Here is a 15346-nt window from a genome sequence, read left to right on the forward strand (position 1 = left end):
TGCAAATTTAAAAAAAAAAGGCTTACTAGGATCTGTCTTGTGTCTAGAGCCTAACATCTTGTTAACTAATAACTGCATAAGACTACCAAGATGACCGGCAAAGCTGAGCTCAACCAGGGCAATATTAACATATTAGGAGAGGGGCGGAGTCAAGATGGCATACTAGGAGGATGGAGAATTTCTGTCTCCGCACAACTAGGGCACCTACCAGGCACAGTGGGGGACCATGGACACCTAAGGGGATGAGAGGAACCCCCAGCGACCGGGTAGAACGTGGGGCATGGGGGGAGTGAGGGGGGAGGAGAAGTGGAGGCAGGACGGGACTGGCGCCCGAGGGGCAGCTGGGGGAGGGGAAGGGATCCCACGCCCGAAGGGGGGAATTGTGGGACCATTGAGAGGGCAGAGGATCAAAAGGGAGCGTGGCCAGGTTTCCCCTGCCCACCAAGGCCCCCTCCAGCCGTGGGTCCTGAGGGAGTAGGAGGGAGGGAAGGGGGAGCAAAAATAAAGGCCAGACCTATGGGACCGGCACCCCTGAGGGGCAGCTGGGGGAGGGGAGGAGTTCCTACAGCCAGAGAGGCCCTCCCATGGTTAGGGGTCCAGTGGGGATGAGGGAGACTGTTGGTGGGGGGGGCGTGGAGGAACGGAAGGGAATGTGGCCAGTGCTTTCCCTGTCCACTTAGGCACCGGGGAGCCTCTTGGGCTCCTGGGCCTAATCCTCTGCCCTCAGAGCCTCCCTCCTGCCGTGCAGAACACAAGCCCCACCCCTACACCCCCACCCAGGACCCCGCCTCCACACTCAAAGATGCCCTCTGAGAACCCCTCCAACTGCGCTGGGCCTAAACCCCACCCACACTCCCCCACCCAGGGCCCCGCCTCCGCACTCCGGGGAACTCCACAGCTGGAAGGCCCTCCTTTGGAGATGCTGCCTCTCCCCTTAAGGCGCAGGTCCTAAGCAGAGGCCCCGCCCCACGCTGAAACACCACCCCCAACCCCACCTAGGCTCCGCCCCACCTTAAACCCCACCCCTAAGTTCCACCCCCGCCTAAACTCTGCCCCCATAGCCAAGGCTTTTGTTTTTTTCTTCTTTTTTCCTCTTTTAGACTGGGGTTCTGTTTTACCTTTTTGATTCATTTATATTGTATTTTTTTATAATAAATCTTTTACTTTTCTAATTTTATATTATTCTTTATACTATGTTATTGTTCTCCTTTTGGCTTGTTCCCTCCCCCCCCCTTTCTTTCTGTTGTGGTTTTATTTTACCTTGTTGCAGTTGTTTCAATTATACGTTTATTTTTCCTAATATATTTTTTATCTTTCTAATTTTATTTTGCTTTTTATTCCTTGTTATTATATTGCTCCTTGTTTTATTTTTGTTTTTTTGGTCACGCCACGCGGCTTGCAGGATCTTGGTTCCCGGGCCAGAGGCTGGGCCCGAGCTCCTGCGGTGGGAGCTCCAAGTCCAAACTGCTAGACTAATAGAACCTCAGACCCCAGGGAATATTAGTCGGAGTGAGGTCTCCCAGAGGTCCTCATCTCAGCACCAAGAGCTGGCTCTATCCAACTGCCTTCAAACTCTAGTGCTGGAGGCCTCAGGCCAAACAAACATCCAGTAAGACACAAATACAGCCCCACCCATCAAAAAAAAAAAAAAAAAAGAAACGACAAAAAAATATGTTACAGACAAACGAGCAAGGTAAACACCTACAAGACCAAATAAATGAAGATGAAATAGGCAACCTACCTGAAAAAGAATTCAGAGCAATGAGAGTAAAGATAATCCAAAATCTCAGAAACAGAATGGAAAAAATAAAACAAACATTCAACATGGATCCAGAAGAACTAAACAGCAAACAAACAGTGATGAACAACACAATAAATGAAATTAAAAGTACTCAAGAAGGAATTAATAGCAGAATAACTGAGGCAGAAAAACGGATACGTGAGCTGGAAGACAAAATGGTGGAAATAACTGCCAGGGAGCAGAATAAAGAAAAAAGAATGAAAAGAATTGAGGACAGTCTCAGAGCCCTCTGGGAAAACATTAAACACACCAACATTTGAATCATGGGGGTCCCAAAAGAAGAAGAGAAAAGAAAGGGTCTGAGAAAATATTTGAAAAGATCACAGTCGAAAACCTCCCTATGTGGGAAAGGAAATAGTCAATCAAGTCCAGGAAGTGCAGAGAGTCCCATACAGGATAAACCCAAAGAGAAACATGCCAAGACACATGTTAATCAAACTATCAAAAATTAAATACAAAGAAAAAATATTAAAAGCAGCAAGGGAAAAACAACAAATAACATACAAGGGAATCCCCACAAGGTTAACAGCTGATTTTTCAGCAGAAACTCTGCAAGCCCTAAGGGAGTGGCAGGGCATATTTAAAGTGATGAAAAGGGAAAAACCTACAAACAAGATTACTCTACCCAGCAAGGATCTCATTCAGATTCAATGGAGAAATCAAAAGCTTTACAGACAAGCAAAAGCTAAGAGAATTCAGCACCACCAAACCAGCTTCACAGCAAATGCTAAAGGAACTTCTCTAAGCAAGAAACACAAGAGGAAAAAAACCCCACAAAAAAATCCTCAAATCAATTCAGAAAATGGTAATATGAACGTACATATCAATAATCACCTTGAATCTAAATGGATTAAATGCTCCAACCAAAAGACACAGACTGACTGAATGGGTACAAGATTCTGATATATGCTGTCTAAAAGAGACCCACTTCAGACATAGGGACGCATATAGACTGAAAGTGAGGGGATGGAAAACGGTATTCCATGCAAATGGAAATCACAAGAAAGGTGGAGCAGCAATACTCATATCAGATAAAATAGACTTTAAAATAAAGACTGTTACAAGAGATAAGGAATGACACTACATAATGATCAGGGATCAGTCCAAGAAGAAAACATAACAATTATAAATATTTCTGCATCCAACACAGGAGCACCTCAACACATAAGGTAAATGACAACAGCCATAAAAGCAGAAATCGACAGTAACACAATAATAGTTGGGGACTTTAACACCCCACTTACACCAATAGACAGATCATCCAGACAGAAAATAAATAAGGAAACACAAGCTTTAAATGAAACAACAGACCAGACAGACTTAACTGATATTTTTAGGACATTCCACCAGAAAGCAGAAGAATACACTTTCTTCGCAAGTGCACACAGAACGTTCTCCAGAATAGATCACATTTTGGGTCACAAATCAAACTTGGAAAAGTTAAGAAAACTGAAATCGTATCAAGCATCTTTCCCAACCACAACGCTATGAGATTAGAAATCAACTACAGTAAAAAAACAGTAAAAAATACACAAATACTTGGAGGCTAAACAGTGTGCTGCTAAATAACCAAGAGATCACTGAAGAAACCAAAGAAGAAATGAAAAAATACCTAGAAACAAATAACAACGAAAACACGATGAGCCAGAAACTAGGGGATGCAGCAAAAGCAGTTCTAAGAGGGAAGTTCATAGCTATTCAAGCTCACCTCAAGAAACAAGAAAAATCTCAAACAAACAATCTAACTTTACACCTAAAGCAACCAGAAAAAGAACAAAGAAAACCCAAAATTAGTAGAAGGAAAGAAATCATAAATCAGAGCAGATATAAATGAAATAGAAACAAAGAAAACAATAGCAAAGATCAATAAAACTAAAAGAATACTCTTTGAGAAGATAAACAAAATTGATAAACCGTTAGCCAGACTCATCAAGAAAAAATGGAGAAGACGCAAATCAATAAAATTAGAAATGAAAATGGAGAGATTACAACTGACACGGCAGAAATACGAAAGATCGTAAGAGACTACTACAAGCAACGATATGCCAATAAAACAAACAACCTGAAAGAAATGGACAAATTCTTGGAAAAGTACAACCTTCCAAGATTGAACCAGGGAGAATTAGAAAATATAAACAGACCAATCACAGGTAATGAAATTGAAACTGTAATTGAAAATCTTCCAACCAACAAAAGTCCAGGACCAGATGGCTTCACAGGTGAATTCTATCAAACATTTAGAGGAGAGTTAACACCTATCCTTCTCAAACTCTTCCAAAAAATTGCAGAGGGAGGAACACTCCCAAACTCGTTCTATGAGGCCACCATCACCCTGATACCAAAACCAGAAAAGGATATCATAAAAAAATAAAATTATAGACCAATATCGCTGATGAATATAGATGCAAAAATCCTGAACAAAATATTAGCAAACAGAATCCAACAACACATTAAAAGGATCATACACCATGATCAAGTGGGATTTATCCCAGGGATGCAAGGATTCTTCAATATACACAAATCAATCAATGTGATACACCACATTAACAAGTTAAGGAATAAAAATCATATGATCATCTCAATAGATGCAGAAAAAGCTTCTGACAAAATTCCACACCCATTTATGATAAAAACTCTCCAGAAAATGGGAACAGAAGGAACCTACCTCAACATAATAAAGGCCATATATGACAACCCACAGCAAGCATCATACTCAATGGTGAAAAACTAAAAGAATTTCCACTAGGATCAGGAACAAGACAAGGATGTCCACTCTTGCCGCTCTTATTCAACATTGTTTTGGAAGTTCTAGCCACAATAATCAGAGAAGAAAAAGAAATAAGAGGAATACAAATTGGAAAAGAAGTAAAACTGTCATTATTTGCTGATGACATGATACTATACATAGAAAATCCTAAAGATGCCACCAGAAAACTACTAGAACTAATCAATGAGTTTGGTAAGGTTGCAGGATACAAAATTAATGCACAGAAATCTCTGGCATTCCTAGATATTAACAATGAAAAATGAGAAAGAGAAATGAAGGAAACAATCCCATTTACCATCACAACAAAAAGAATAAAATACCTAGGAATAAACCTACCTAAGAAGGCAAAAGACCTGTACTCAGAAAACTATAAAACACTGTTGAAAGAAATCAAAGATAACATAAACAGATGGAGAGATATAACATGCTCCTGGATTGGAAGAATCAATAGTGTGAAAATGACTATACTACCCAAAGCAATCTACATGTGCAGTGCAGTCCCTATCAAATTACCAATGGCATTTTTCACAGAACTAGAACAAGAAATTTTACAATTTGTATGGAAACAAAAAAGACCCCGAATAGCCAAAGCAATCTTGAGAAAGAAAAATGGAGCTGGAGGAATCAGGCTCCCAGACATCAGACTATACTACAAAGCTACAGTAATCACTGGCACAAAAACAGAAATACAGATCAATGGAACAAGACAGAAAGCCCAGAGATAAACCCACATACATATGGTCACCTTATCTTTGAAAAAGGAGGCAAGAATATACAATGGAGAAAAGACAGCCTCTTCAATAAGTGGTGCTGGGAAAAATGGACAGCTACATGTAAAAGAATGAAATTAGAACACACCCTAACACCATACACAAAAATAAACTCAAAATGGATTAAAGACCTAAATGTAAGGCCAGACACTATCAAACTCTTAGAGGAAAACATAGGCAGAACACTCTATGACATAAATCACAGCAAGATCCTTTTTGACCCACCTCCTAGAGTAAGGGAAATAAAAACAAAAATAAACAAATGGGACCTAATAAAACTTAAAAGCTTTTGCACAGCAAGGGAAACCATAAACAAGATTAAAAGACAACCCTCAAAATGGGAGAAAATATTTGCAAATGAAGCAACTGACAAAGGACTGATCTCCAAAATATACAAGTAGCTCATGCAGCTCAATATCAAAGTAACAAACAACCCAATCCAAAAATGGGCAGAAGACCTAAACAGACACTTCTCCTAAAAAGATACACAGATTGCCAACAAACACATGAAAGAATGCTCAACATCACCAATCATTAGAGAAATGCAAATCAAAACTACAATGAGGTATCACCCCACACCAGTCAGAATGGCCATCATCAAAAACTCTACAAACAATAAATGCCGTAGAGGGTGTAGAGAAAAGGGAACCCTCCTACAGTGTTGGTGGGAATGTAAATTGATACAGCCACTATGGAGAACAGTATGGAGGTTCCTTAAAAAACTAAAAACAGAACTACCGTATGACCCAGCAATCCCACTACTGGGCATATACCCTGAGAAAACCATAATTCAAAAAGAGTCATGTACCACAATGTTCACTGCAGCACTATTTACAATAGCCAGGACATGGAAGCAACCTAAGTGTCCATCGATAGATGAATGGATAAAGAAGATGTAGCACATATATACAATGGAATATTACTCAGTCAAAAAGAAATAAAATTGAACTATTTGTAGTGAGGTGGATGGACCTAGAATCTGTCATACAGAGTGAAGTAAGTCAGAAAGAGAAAAACAAATATCGTATGCTAACGCATATATATGGAATTTTAAAAAGCAGTACTGATGAACCCAGTGGCAGGACAGGAATAAAGACGCAGACATAGAGAACAGACTTCAGGGCATGGGGGAAAGGGGAGGCTGGGATGCAGTGAGAGAGTAGCATTGGCGCATATACACTACCAAATGTAAAATGGACAGCTAGTGGGAAGCTGCTTCATAGCACAGGGAGATCAGCTCAGTGCTTTGTGATGACCTACAAGAATGGGATAGGGAGGGTGGGAGGGAGGCTCAAGAGGGAGGGGATATGGCGATATATGTATACATATAGCTGATCCACTTTGTTGTACAGCAGAAACTAACACAACAATTGTAAAGCATTTATACTCCAATAAAGATGTGAAAAAAAATACTACTCTATACCTTATTCAGCTCAGGAAGTACGTGGTCTTCCGTCATTCTCAACATTGCTGAAAATATAAATTTTAAAACTATCTTTAAAGGGAAACTACAAACATAATTTTAATTATAGATGCATTTCAAAAAATAAATGTATTTCACTGGACTACATTTTCCATTTTCAACAGCTTCTTGTCACCAAGGAAAACTTATTTTTCTTCGAAGAACTAAAAGAATTTAAATTTGATTTATATTTTCAGGTTCAAAATGGTTGGGTATAGCCATCCTAAACTATTATTTTTCATTTTCTCCTTCAATTCAACCCACTGCCACTCCAGACAAAGAAACCTAACTGCTGCCTTGAGCTAAGACTACGTGTGTAGGGATTCCTCCTAACTCGGTGATGTTTCTTCTCTTAAAATGTGCAAGCAGTTCTTTCCTCCAAAAGTCTCAGAATACCAAAAAGATGTATTTCTTTCCCTTGGGCTTTTTTGCTACATGAAGATATTTGCACTAAGACTTATGTGTGTAAACACACACTTACATGTGTGTATATATATATTTATATACTTTCTTTAATATTGTGGTTGGTTCTTTTTGTCCTTTCATAGGGGTGTCTTTATCAATACTGTGTTTTCTATACATTACATCCACCTAAGTCAAGAAGTATGCTGCATGTGCTTTTGCATAGTTTTGAATATGCTTATGTTTGGCTGAGAAAGAGCATGTTGGACATTATTCTGCAAATATGGATTATTTTAAGAAACTGATTTTAATTAATTCAAACTTCTAAATTATCTGAAAAACCAGCCATAATCTAGGTTCCACTAATTCATTTATCCATCCAAAAATTAATTATTGAGTGTAATATAGGTACTAGGGATACAGCAGTATAAAAGAAGTCCCTGCCTTCAGGGAGACTGCATTTTACACAAGAGCAAACCAAGGTTAGAGCGCTGACTAGTGGCAGCACCCAGTTACAGTTAGGTCTCCAGTTCTCCAATCCAGTGTGCTTTGCTCTAATGATAAGGACTGAGCAGTAATTCATTTATCTTCTAATGCAGCTTCCTATTACAGTTAGGACAGGCAATAAGAATATAAACTGCCTAATTACTCCAATAATTATCAGTAAAACCAAGCTACTACTTCTGTAAAAGAAAGTCACTTCTAAGGTTTCGTTTAATTTTAACATTGTAATTTATTCTAATTAACTCTGATATTAAACAGGCTGGCCTGATAAACACTCTGGCTCCCCATTCTGGCTAGTGTTGGTATGGTTTTGAGAAAAATATAAGAATTTTAAATGTCAACATCTATAGATTGCTTTCATTTTTTTATTGAAAGCAATTGTACTAGGCTAACAAATATGAAAAGTCTGTTTTAAAAATATGAGAATTAAAGATCTGGGCATTTGTTTCAAGGATATTAGCACATTATAGGTAATTTACTTTCTATTTTACTCTTTAGAATTTTAACAAATATGGGATAAATTCCATTTACGACTAAATTTTGCATATGTTGGAGGGAAATGTATGCTAAATTATTTCAAAGATATTAATAGAGGTCACAAAAATAGCAGTACAAATGGACCTAAATAAAATATGCATATCCTGTAGAGTGAGCATTAAAACATTTAGTATCAAGTCAGTAACTATTTGTTAATTACCTACAAATGCAAAGATACTGTGGAGACATAAAGAAAGGCCACAAGTGGTCTGCATTCTATTTAGCTAGGGCATCACTGTCCAATAGAAGAGATAACGGAAATGTTCTAGCTCTGTGCTGTTCAACATGGTAGCCACTAACCACATGTGGCTCCTGAGCACTTAAAATGTGGCTAGCATGACTAAGGGACTGCGTTTATAATTCTACATAACTTCAGCTAATTGAAACAGCCATACATGACTAGTGGCTACCATAATGAAGGGCACAGATCTAGAGACAGAAGACCAAAGTATAAAACAGGAGCTAAGCTATTCAAGGGCAGAGGTTTTGTCTTATTTTTTCTCCCCCTTTTCCCCCAAATCTAACACCTAACAATACCTAATACAAAGCAGAGATTTAAAGAATGTTATTTTAACCTAAGGAGACATTACAAGGTAAATAAGGGTCAATTCTCAGTGAGTGACAGAGACAATCAATGCTAGAAGGTGTATCTGCGGGGGTGGAGATGGGTGGGTGTATAGAAGAAATAAGACTGGCCATGTGTTGAAAACTGCCGAAACTGAGTGACTAGTAGAAGGCAGATCACTTATACTATTCTCTCTACTTCAATAGGTATTTAAAATTTACTACAGTAATTGAAATATGCTAAACTGATACTCCCACAATTTTTTTAAAAAGTGTTAAAAATACAAGAATGCTTCATTCAATTCACTTACCCACATACAGCCACCGAAAAAATGCTTTGAAGTTTTTCATACTGCTATCTATAACTCTAGAAGATAAAAATAAATCAGAAATGAAATTATTATATGGGGTTCATGTATCATTGTTCAATTACTGTAGAATATAATAATCCTTTCTGTTCTACTATATCCTATCTGGATGACACTTAAGCCTTTACAACAGATTTAACAAATAAAACACATACCCCAAAATAAAATTTCAAAAATGCAAATCCTGATTCTCTTAAAAAAAAATGCAACTAACTCAGATTCTAACTGATTATAACAGCCTTGCCACAAACTGTGTAACAGTCTTTCCTTTCCGGGCACCCAGTAAAGTACGAAATCCTTTTCTAACTTTGGAAATAAAAGAAATCAGAAAAAAAGTTTCCGGCACCATTCTCAGTTTAAAAAAAAATACTCACTGATCAGTAAGAAGAAAAAAACATCAAACACAAAAGAAAATCATTATTATAAACTTGTAATATGTCACTACCACTAGCTCTGATATCAACAGACATTACTTTTGGAAGTTGATTTTTTATCCTTACAGTAATGAATCTCAAAATTTGAATTTCCTTGGGCTTTACACAAATGTACCCCCAAGATTAAGGGTTATAAGTGGAAGTCATCTTCCCTTTGATGAAACTGTCTCTGAATATAAAGATGGATATCATTTTTTTAAAAACCTCTTTAAGCTCACATCTGTAAGATAATTACTCTAAGCAAATAATATGTGCACTTTTCACCCCTAAATCTCAAAGTCCCTTCCAAGCATTAAATGTCATAAATACTACTGGAGAAGTAGGTCAGCATCATTAACCTTTCTGTACACAGTAAAACACCTGACATAAAAGACTGTAACATCTCTTGTGTTACCAAGCACTATGATCAAAATTGTCTTGCAGCAAAAATGAAAAACAGAAAAGACGTTCCTTTCTGTCTTTCCCAGTCAATACTCTCACCTCAACCCCCAGGCAACCACTGATCTATTATAGGCTAACGTCAAAGTTCTCACTGCCTCAGTTTCTCCATTATAACCTAAAATAATGCTATATTCTACTTAGCTCAAAGGAGGAAGAAGTTAAATCAAAAACTACCTTCCACTGAAAGGTGAAAGGTGATCACAGAAAGCTTAATATTTTATGTTTACTCTCTGCAAATACGAAGAACCAAAAAATTATTCAACATTCAGGAAAAGGAATATCATTTCTCCTCCTGCTTTGTTCTTTGAGTACACACATCTGTAATAAGCTCTACCTTCTAAAAGCCCATTAGGGGCTTCCCTGGTGGTGCAGCAGTTAAGAATCCGCCTGCCAATGTAGGGGACATGGGTTTGAGCCCTGGTCCAGGAAGATCCCACATGCCACAGAGCAACTAAGCCCGTGTGCCACAACTACTGAGCCTGCGCTCTAGAGCCTGTGAGCCACAACTACTGAAGCCCGTGCGCTTAGAGCCTGTGCTCTGCAACAAGAGAAGCCACTGCAATGAGAAGCCTGCGCACCGCAATGAAGAGTAGCCCCACTCGCTGCAACTAGAGAAAGCCCGTGCACAGCAACGAAGACCCAACGCAGCCAAAAATAAATAAATAAATTCATTAAAAAAAATAAAAGCCCATTAAAATGATGGTGGATTGGTGGGGAGAGGTGGATGTGTTATAAACTCACACACAAAAAGAGGACACTAGAAAAAAAACTTTTTTGAGTTTCAGAAATGTCAAAAGCCGACAGAAGACTAGTGATTTGGTGAAGGTCACCAGAGGCGGCCACGTGCCAGGCATTGTGGAAAGAGAGCAGCAAGGAGTCATCCACCCGGCAGACGCCAAGGATACTCAGTCCTTAGAAACATCAAGTTCAACAGAAGACATTAGGATGACATCTGGGGCTGGACAAAGGAGGACAAACTGAAACACAGAGCGGCCAATACACTCTTTCCCCCAAAATATGAATGCCTAGGCATTTACTTCCTTCCAGACAAAAACAGAGTTCTTCAAAGAAGCTGAATAAACTGGGAAGAGCCAAGGCAGTTCTGGGTCGGCACTGGCTGCCCACAGCACAGGTCTGCATGCTCTGGCACTCATGCTGGCCGCCCTGCACCCAGCAATTCCAGGCAACTTTAAACTGCCTCACAAATAAATATGAGTAAACAATCGGGCATCAGGTTTTTAAAGAAAGCTTGCAACAAGAGACCAAAATAAACAGCAAAGTGACACACAAAGAGGAGATAATTCAGGGAGCAGCAGAGATTTTTTAAAACTCTAATTAACGTCCTCAGAGAGCTGTGGGAAGATGTCACATCCACAAAGCAAGAGCACAGCTTTGAAAGATGATTAAACAAATAAGAAAACGCTTAGAAATTAAAAGACGGGACTGCCATAATAAGACATTCAATAGCATGGTTCAGGTCAAAGATCTCGTCCTCCACTCCACCTGGGCTATTTATTCTGAAGTTCACACCCTAGACCTTCATTACCAACGTGAACCTTTTGTAAAAATTTATTTATTTATTATTTTTGGCTGCGTTGGGTCTTTGTTGCTGCACATGGGCTTTCTCTAGTTGCAGCAAGCGGCGGCTACTCTTTGTTGCGGTGCATGGGCTTCTCATTGTGGTGGCTTCTTTTGCTGTGGAGCACGGGCTCTAGGCACGCGGGCTTCAGTAGCTGTGGCACGCAGGCTCAGTAGTTGCAGCTTGTGGGCTCTCTAGAGCGCAGGCTCAGCAATTGTGGAGCACAAGCCCAGTTGCTCTGTGGCATGTGGGATCTTCCCTGACCAGGGCTCGAACCCATGTCCCCTGCATTGGCAGGCGGATTCTTAACCACTGCGCCACCAAGGAAGTCCACCAACGTGAACATTTTAAATCTCAATTTAAAGCACCCTGCTCACCAACAACCAGCAACTATCTTTCCAGCGACTTTTCTCCAGTAGCCCAACATTCATCCCACCAAGACTACCACCTACTAGTTCTACCACCTTTCACTGTCTCACACCCCCTCTGTGTCCTCACTTCCCTCCTAAATCAGTACAGATTTGAGGTTTATCATTTTAATCATGCCCTTGCTTCAATTCCCTGCCTCCCCTTTGCTTCCTTTTACTCACCAAGCCTAGTAAATCAAACTGCTCACCTATTCTGTGCTCCCACTCGAGCAGCTGACCCTGGCTGGAGAAAACCACACAGCCATGTTGGCTGGTCTCATTTTAACGCTCCTGGGAACGCTAACCAAGCAGCCCTTAGCACTACTGACAATCCTCCTGCTTCATCAGCCCATTCACACTCCTACTGTACTAGACAAATGGCTCACACCTCTTCCTTTATTCTCAAAGCTCAATACCACTTCCCCATCCTTACCTTCAGCTGATGACAGAACATTTCATATTTCCACTAAGATAATAAAAACAATTAGAAGTGAACATCCCCAAGCCCTCATCTGCTCATATACCAGCATCTGTGACCCCTGTCTTGGCCTTCTCTCCTATAACTATGGAGGAACTATTTTTCCAGCCCCTTCCCTGACCCACTAAATCCCATCCCCTTTTGAATCCTCTTGTTCTAGCAATCTTCCCTCTCTTTGCCATCTCAACTGTTCCCCTTCAGAAGAACATTTCCATCATAAATAAATATGCTCTAATTTCTCCCATTGTAAAAAGAAAGAAAAACCCAACGACTATTTTTAAATGCTGGCCATTCCCTTTACAGCAAAACTCAAGAGACTACATTTGTTGTTTTCTTTGCATCTGCTCTCACTCTGCATCATACCTGCTCCCATGACGCCACAGAAGTGGCTCTCATCGAGGTCACCCATCATCTATTCTGATAATATTCTGATCTATTCCACTTCCGGTCCTCACCTTACTTGACTCAGCAGCATTAGACAACCAATCCCTCATTACTTCTTGCAATGCGTCCTTCACTCAGCCTGCAGGACACCCACTCCTTGGTCTTTCTGCCTCTCCAGTTTCTTTCGCTAGCTCCACATCCACCCCATTTCTAACACTGGAAAGCCCATCACCCAGTCTTCAGATCTCTCCTCTAAGCGCGCTAACTATCTCATCCAGGTTCGTGGCTTAAAATAATACCAATGTGCTGATGGCTCCCAAATTTACATTTCCAGCCCTCACTTGAACATAATCTCATACAATCAACAACATGCTGGACAGCTCCACCAGGGTATCTAACAGACATTTCAATTTAATATGCCTAATACATTGACCATGTGATCAAAATTAACATCAATAAGAAGAGGTAGACGGACACTGTTTGCCTCTGGATCTGACACCTTGAGAAGGACACTCCACCGATTATGTAATATTCTGGCCAGGGATGTATAACTTGAATCAAACCATGAAAAAATCAGATAAACCCAAATTGAGGAACATAAAATACATATATATTTCCTATATTCTCCCCCAAGTCTTCCCCATTTCAGTAAATGTTAGTCATACTCTACCAGGTGCTTAGGACCTAAACTCGTAATTATCCGTGACTCCTCTATTTTTACCATCCACACAACCATTCAGCAATCTTGTTATTTCTACTTTCAAAACATACCCAGGTTCTGACCATTTCTGATTCTGACCACCATTTGTCTCATGGCTTCTGTCCCTGCCCTCATATAATCTATTCTCAATACCAAGTAAATAACAAGAGGGATCTCTTTAAACCTAAGTCATATCCTGTCGCTCCACTGCTAATAACTCCCTAAGGGCTTATTATACCCAGAGTAAAAGCCACAGTCCTTACAATTGCCTACAGGCTCTATACAACCTGTCCCATCCTCTGTGACCTCTTTCAATTCATCCCCTACAACTTACATTGTTGTTCAAGTCACTTTAACTGTAGTGGCTCCTTGAGGTCCCTCATATATACCAGGCATGCTCCAAACTCAAGGCCTTCATACTTGCTGTCTCCTTTGCCCCCAAAGTAACAGGGCTCACTCGCTCCTCTCTCCAACATCACCTTCTCAGTGAGGCCTTCCCTGGCCAAAAAATTGCACCTCTACCCCCAGCATGCCCTAGGTCCTCCTTCCCTCATTAGCTTTTCCCACCACTACTTATCACTATCTGACTTGCTGTATGTTTTAATTATTCATTTCTTTATTGTCTGTCTCATCATGTAAGAATATAATATCTATGAAGGCAAGATTTTTTTTAAAATCAGTTGTTTACTGCTATACCCTCAGCATCTAGAATAGTGTTTAAAACATAGTTAAATGCTCAATAATTGTCTATGATGAATGATAGCGTTGGATAATTAAGTCAAGAAAATTTCACAGGAAATAGAAAAGACAAAGATATTTTAAAAAATGAGAGTAAAAATAAAAGACATGGAGGATCAATCCATGAAGTCTAATATCTGACTAACTAGATTTCTAGAACAAAAATCTAGTTAAAAAAAAGGAGAGGGAGAAATTATCAAAATAATAATACAATATAGAATTCAGGTTAAAATGGCATTTTCTTATTATGAGTACAACAAATGAGAAGACCCATATTTAAAACTCGATTGTGAAATTTCAACATATCAAGGATGAATAAAGCTTTTTGAGAGGAGAAAAAAAACAGCACACAAAGGAATGAGAATCAGAAGCACCAGACCGTCCACTGGCAACAAAAAGGCCAAAATACAATGGAGCAAAGCTTTGAAAGTTCTATGAGAAAATGAATCCCCCTTCATAATCTATACCCAGTCAAAACCATCAATTAAGTGTGGCAGAAGGAGAAAAGACCCAAAAGGACACACAAAGCTTACCCTCACACATCTGTTTTCTAAGTTACTGGAAGATATTTTCCACAAAGTGATTAAATGAACCAAGAAACAGAGGAGATCCTGGAAGTAAGGATCTAACCCATGAAAGCAATGAAGAAAACGCCAGGGCGGTGGCTGCACGAGATGGAGCCTGCACGCAGGCTGGTGCAGGCAGGGGGAGGCTAATGGAAGAGGCAGCAGGGACAGAGGCAGTTCCAGGGGTGTGACACTGCCCCTGAGACGGCGGAGAGCCTGAGGGTGTGAGCAAGGCAGAACTGTGCAAGGAGAAAGCAAGCAGAGTCTAGGAAAGACAGACATACAGAGAAGAATAATTTCTCAAAACTGGTTAAGTAAAAGAAAGGCAGTACAGTCATACAATTTAGAAAAATGGAAGTAACCTACAGACCTAAAACCAGAAATAGTTAAAAGGATTCCCTCTGGAAAGAGGACCTGGGGTGAGGATGGGCGGGACAGGAATAT

The 15346-nt window shown here is 39.9% G+C and overlaps 1 protein-coding gene across 5 annotated transcripts in view; it reads right to left on the reverse strand.

Moving 5' to 3' along the window:
• Positions 1-15346, reverse strand: part of ANAPC4 (anaphase promoting complex subunit 4) — a 41102-nt gene that overhangs the window by 11503 nt on the left and 14253 nt on the right. For all 5 annotated transcript variants that reach the window (XM_027103218.1, XM_027103220.1, XM_027103217.1 and 2 more), the window contains exons 16-17: positions 9119-9174; positions 6762-6808 (exon numbers count right to left, since the gene is read on the reverse strand). In XM_027103218.1, coding sequence (XP_026959019.1) covers positions 6762-6808; positions 9119-9174 — 103 coding nt within the window. The remainder of the gene's footprint in view (positions 1-6761; positions 6809-9118; positions 9175-15346) is intronic.

Source organism: Aethalodelphis obliquidens, unplaced genomic scaffold (assembly GCF_003676395.1).
Source record: "Aethalodelphis obliquidens isolate GAN/ISIS:26980383/991018 unplaced genomic scaffold, ASM367639v1 scaffold6, whole genome shotgun sequence".
In the NCBI taxonomy this organism is placed as follows: Eukaryota; Metazoa; Chordata; class Mammalia; order Artiodactyla; family Delphinidae; genus Aethalodelphis; species Aethalodelphis obliquidens.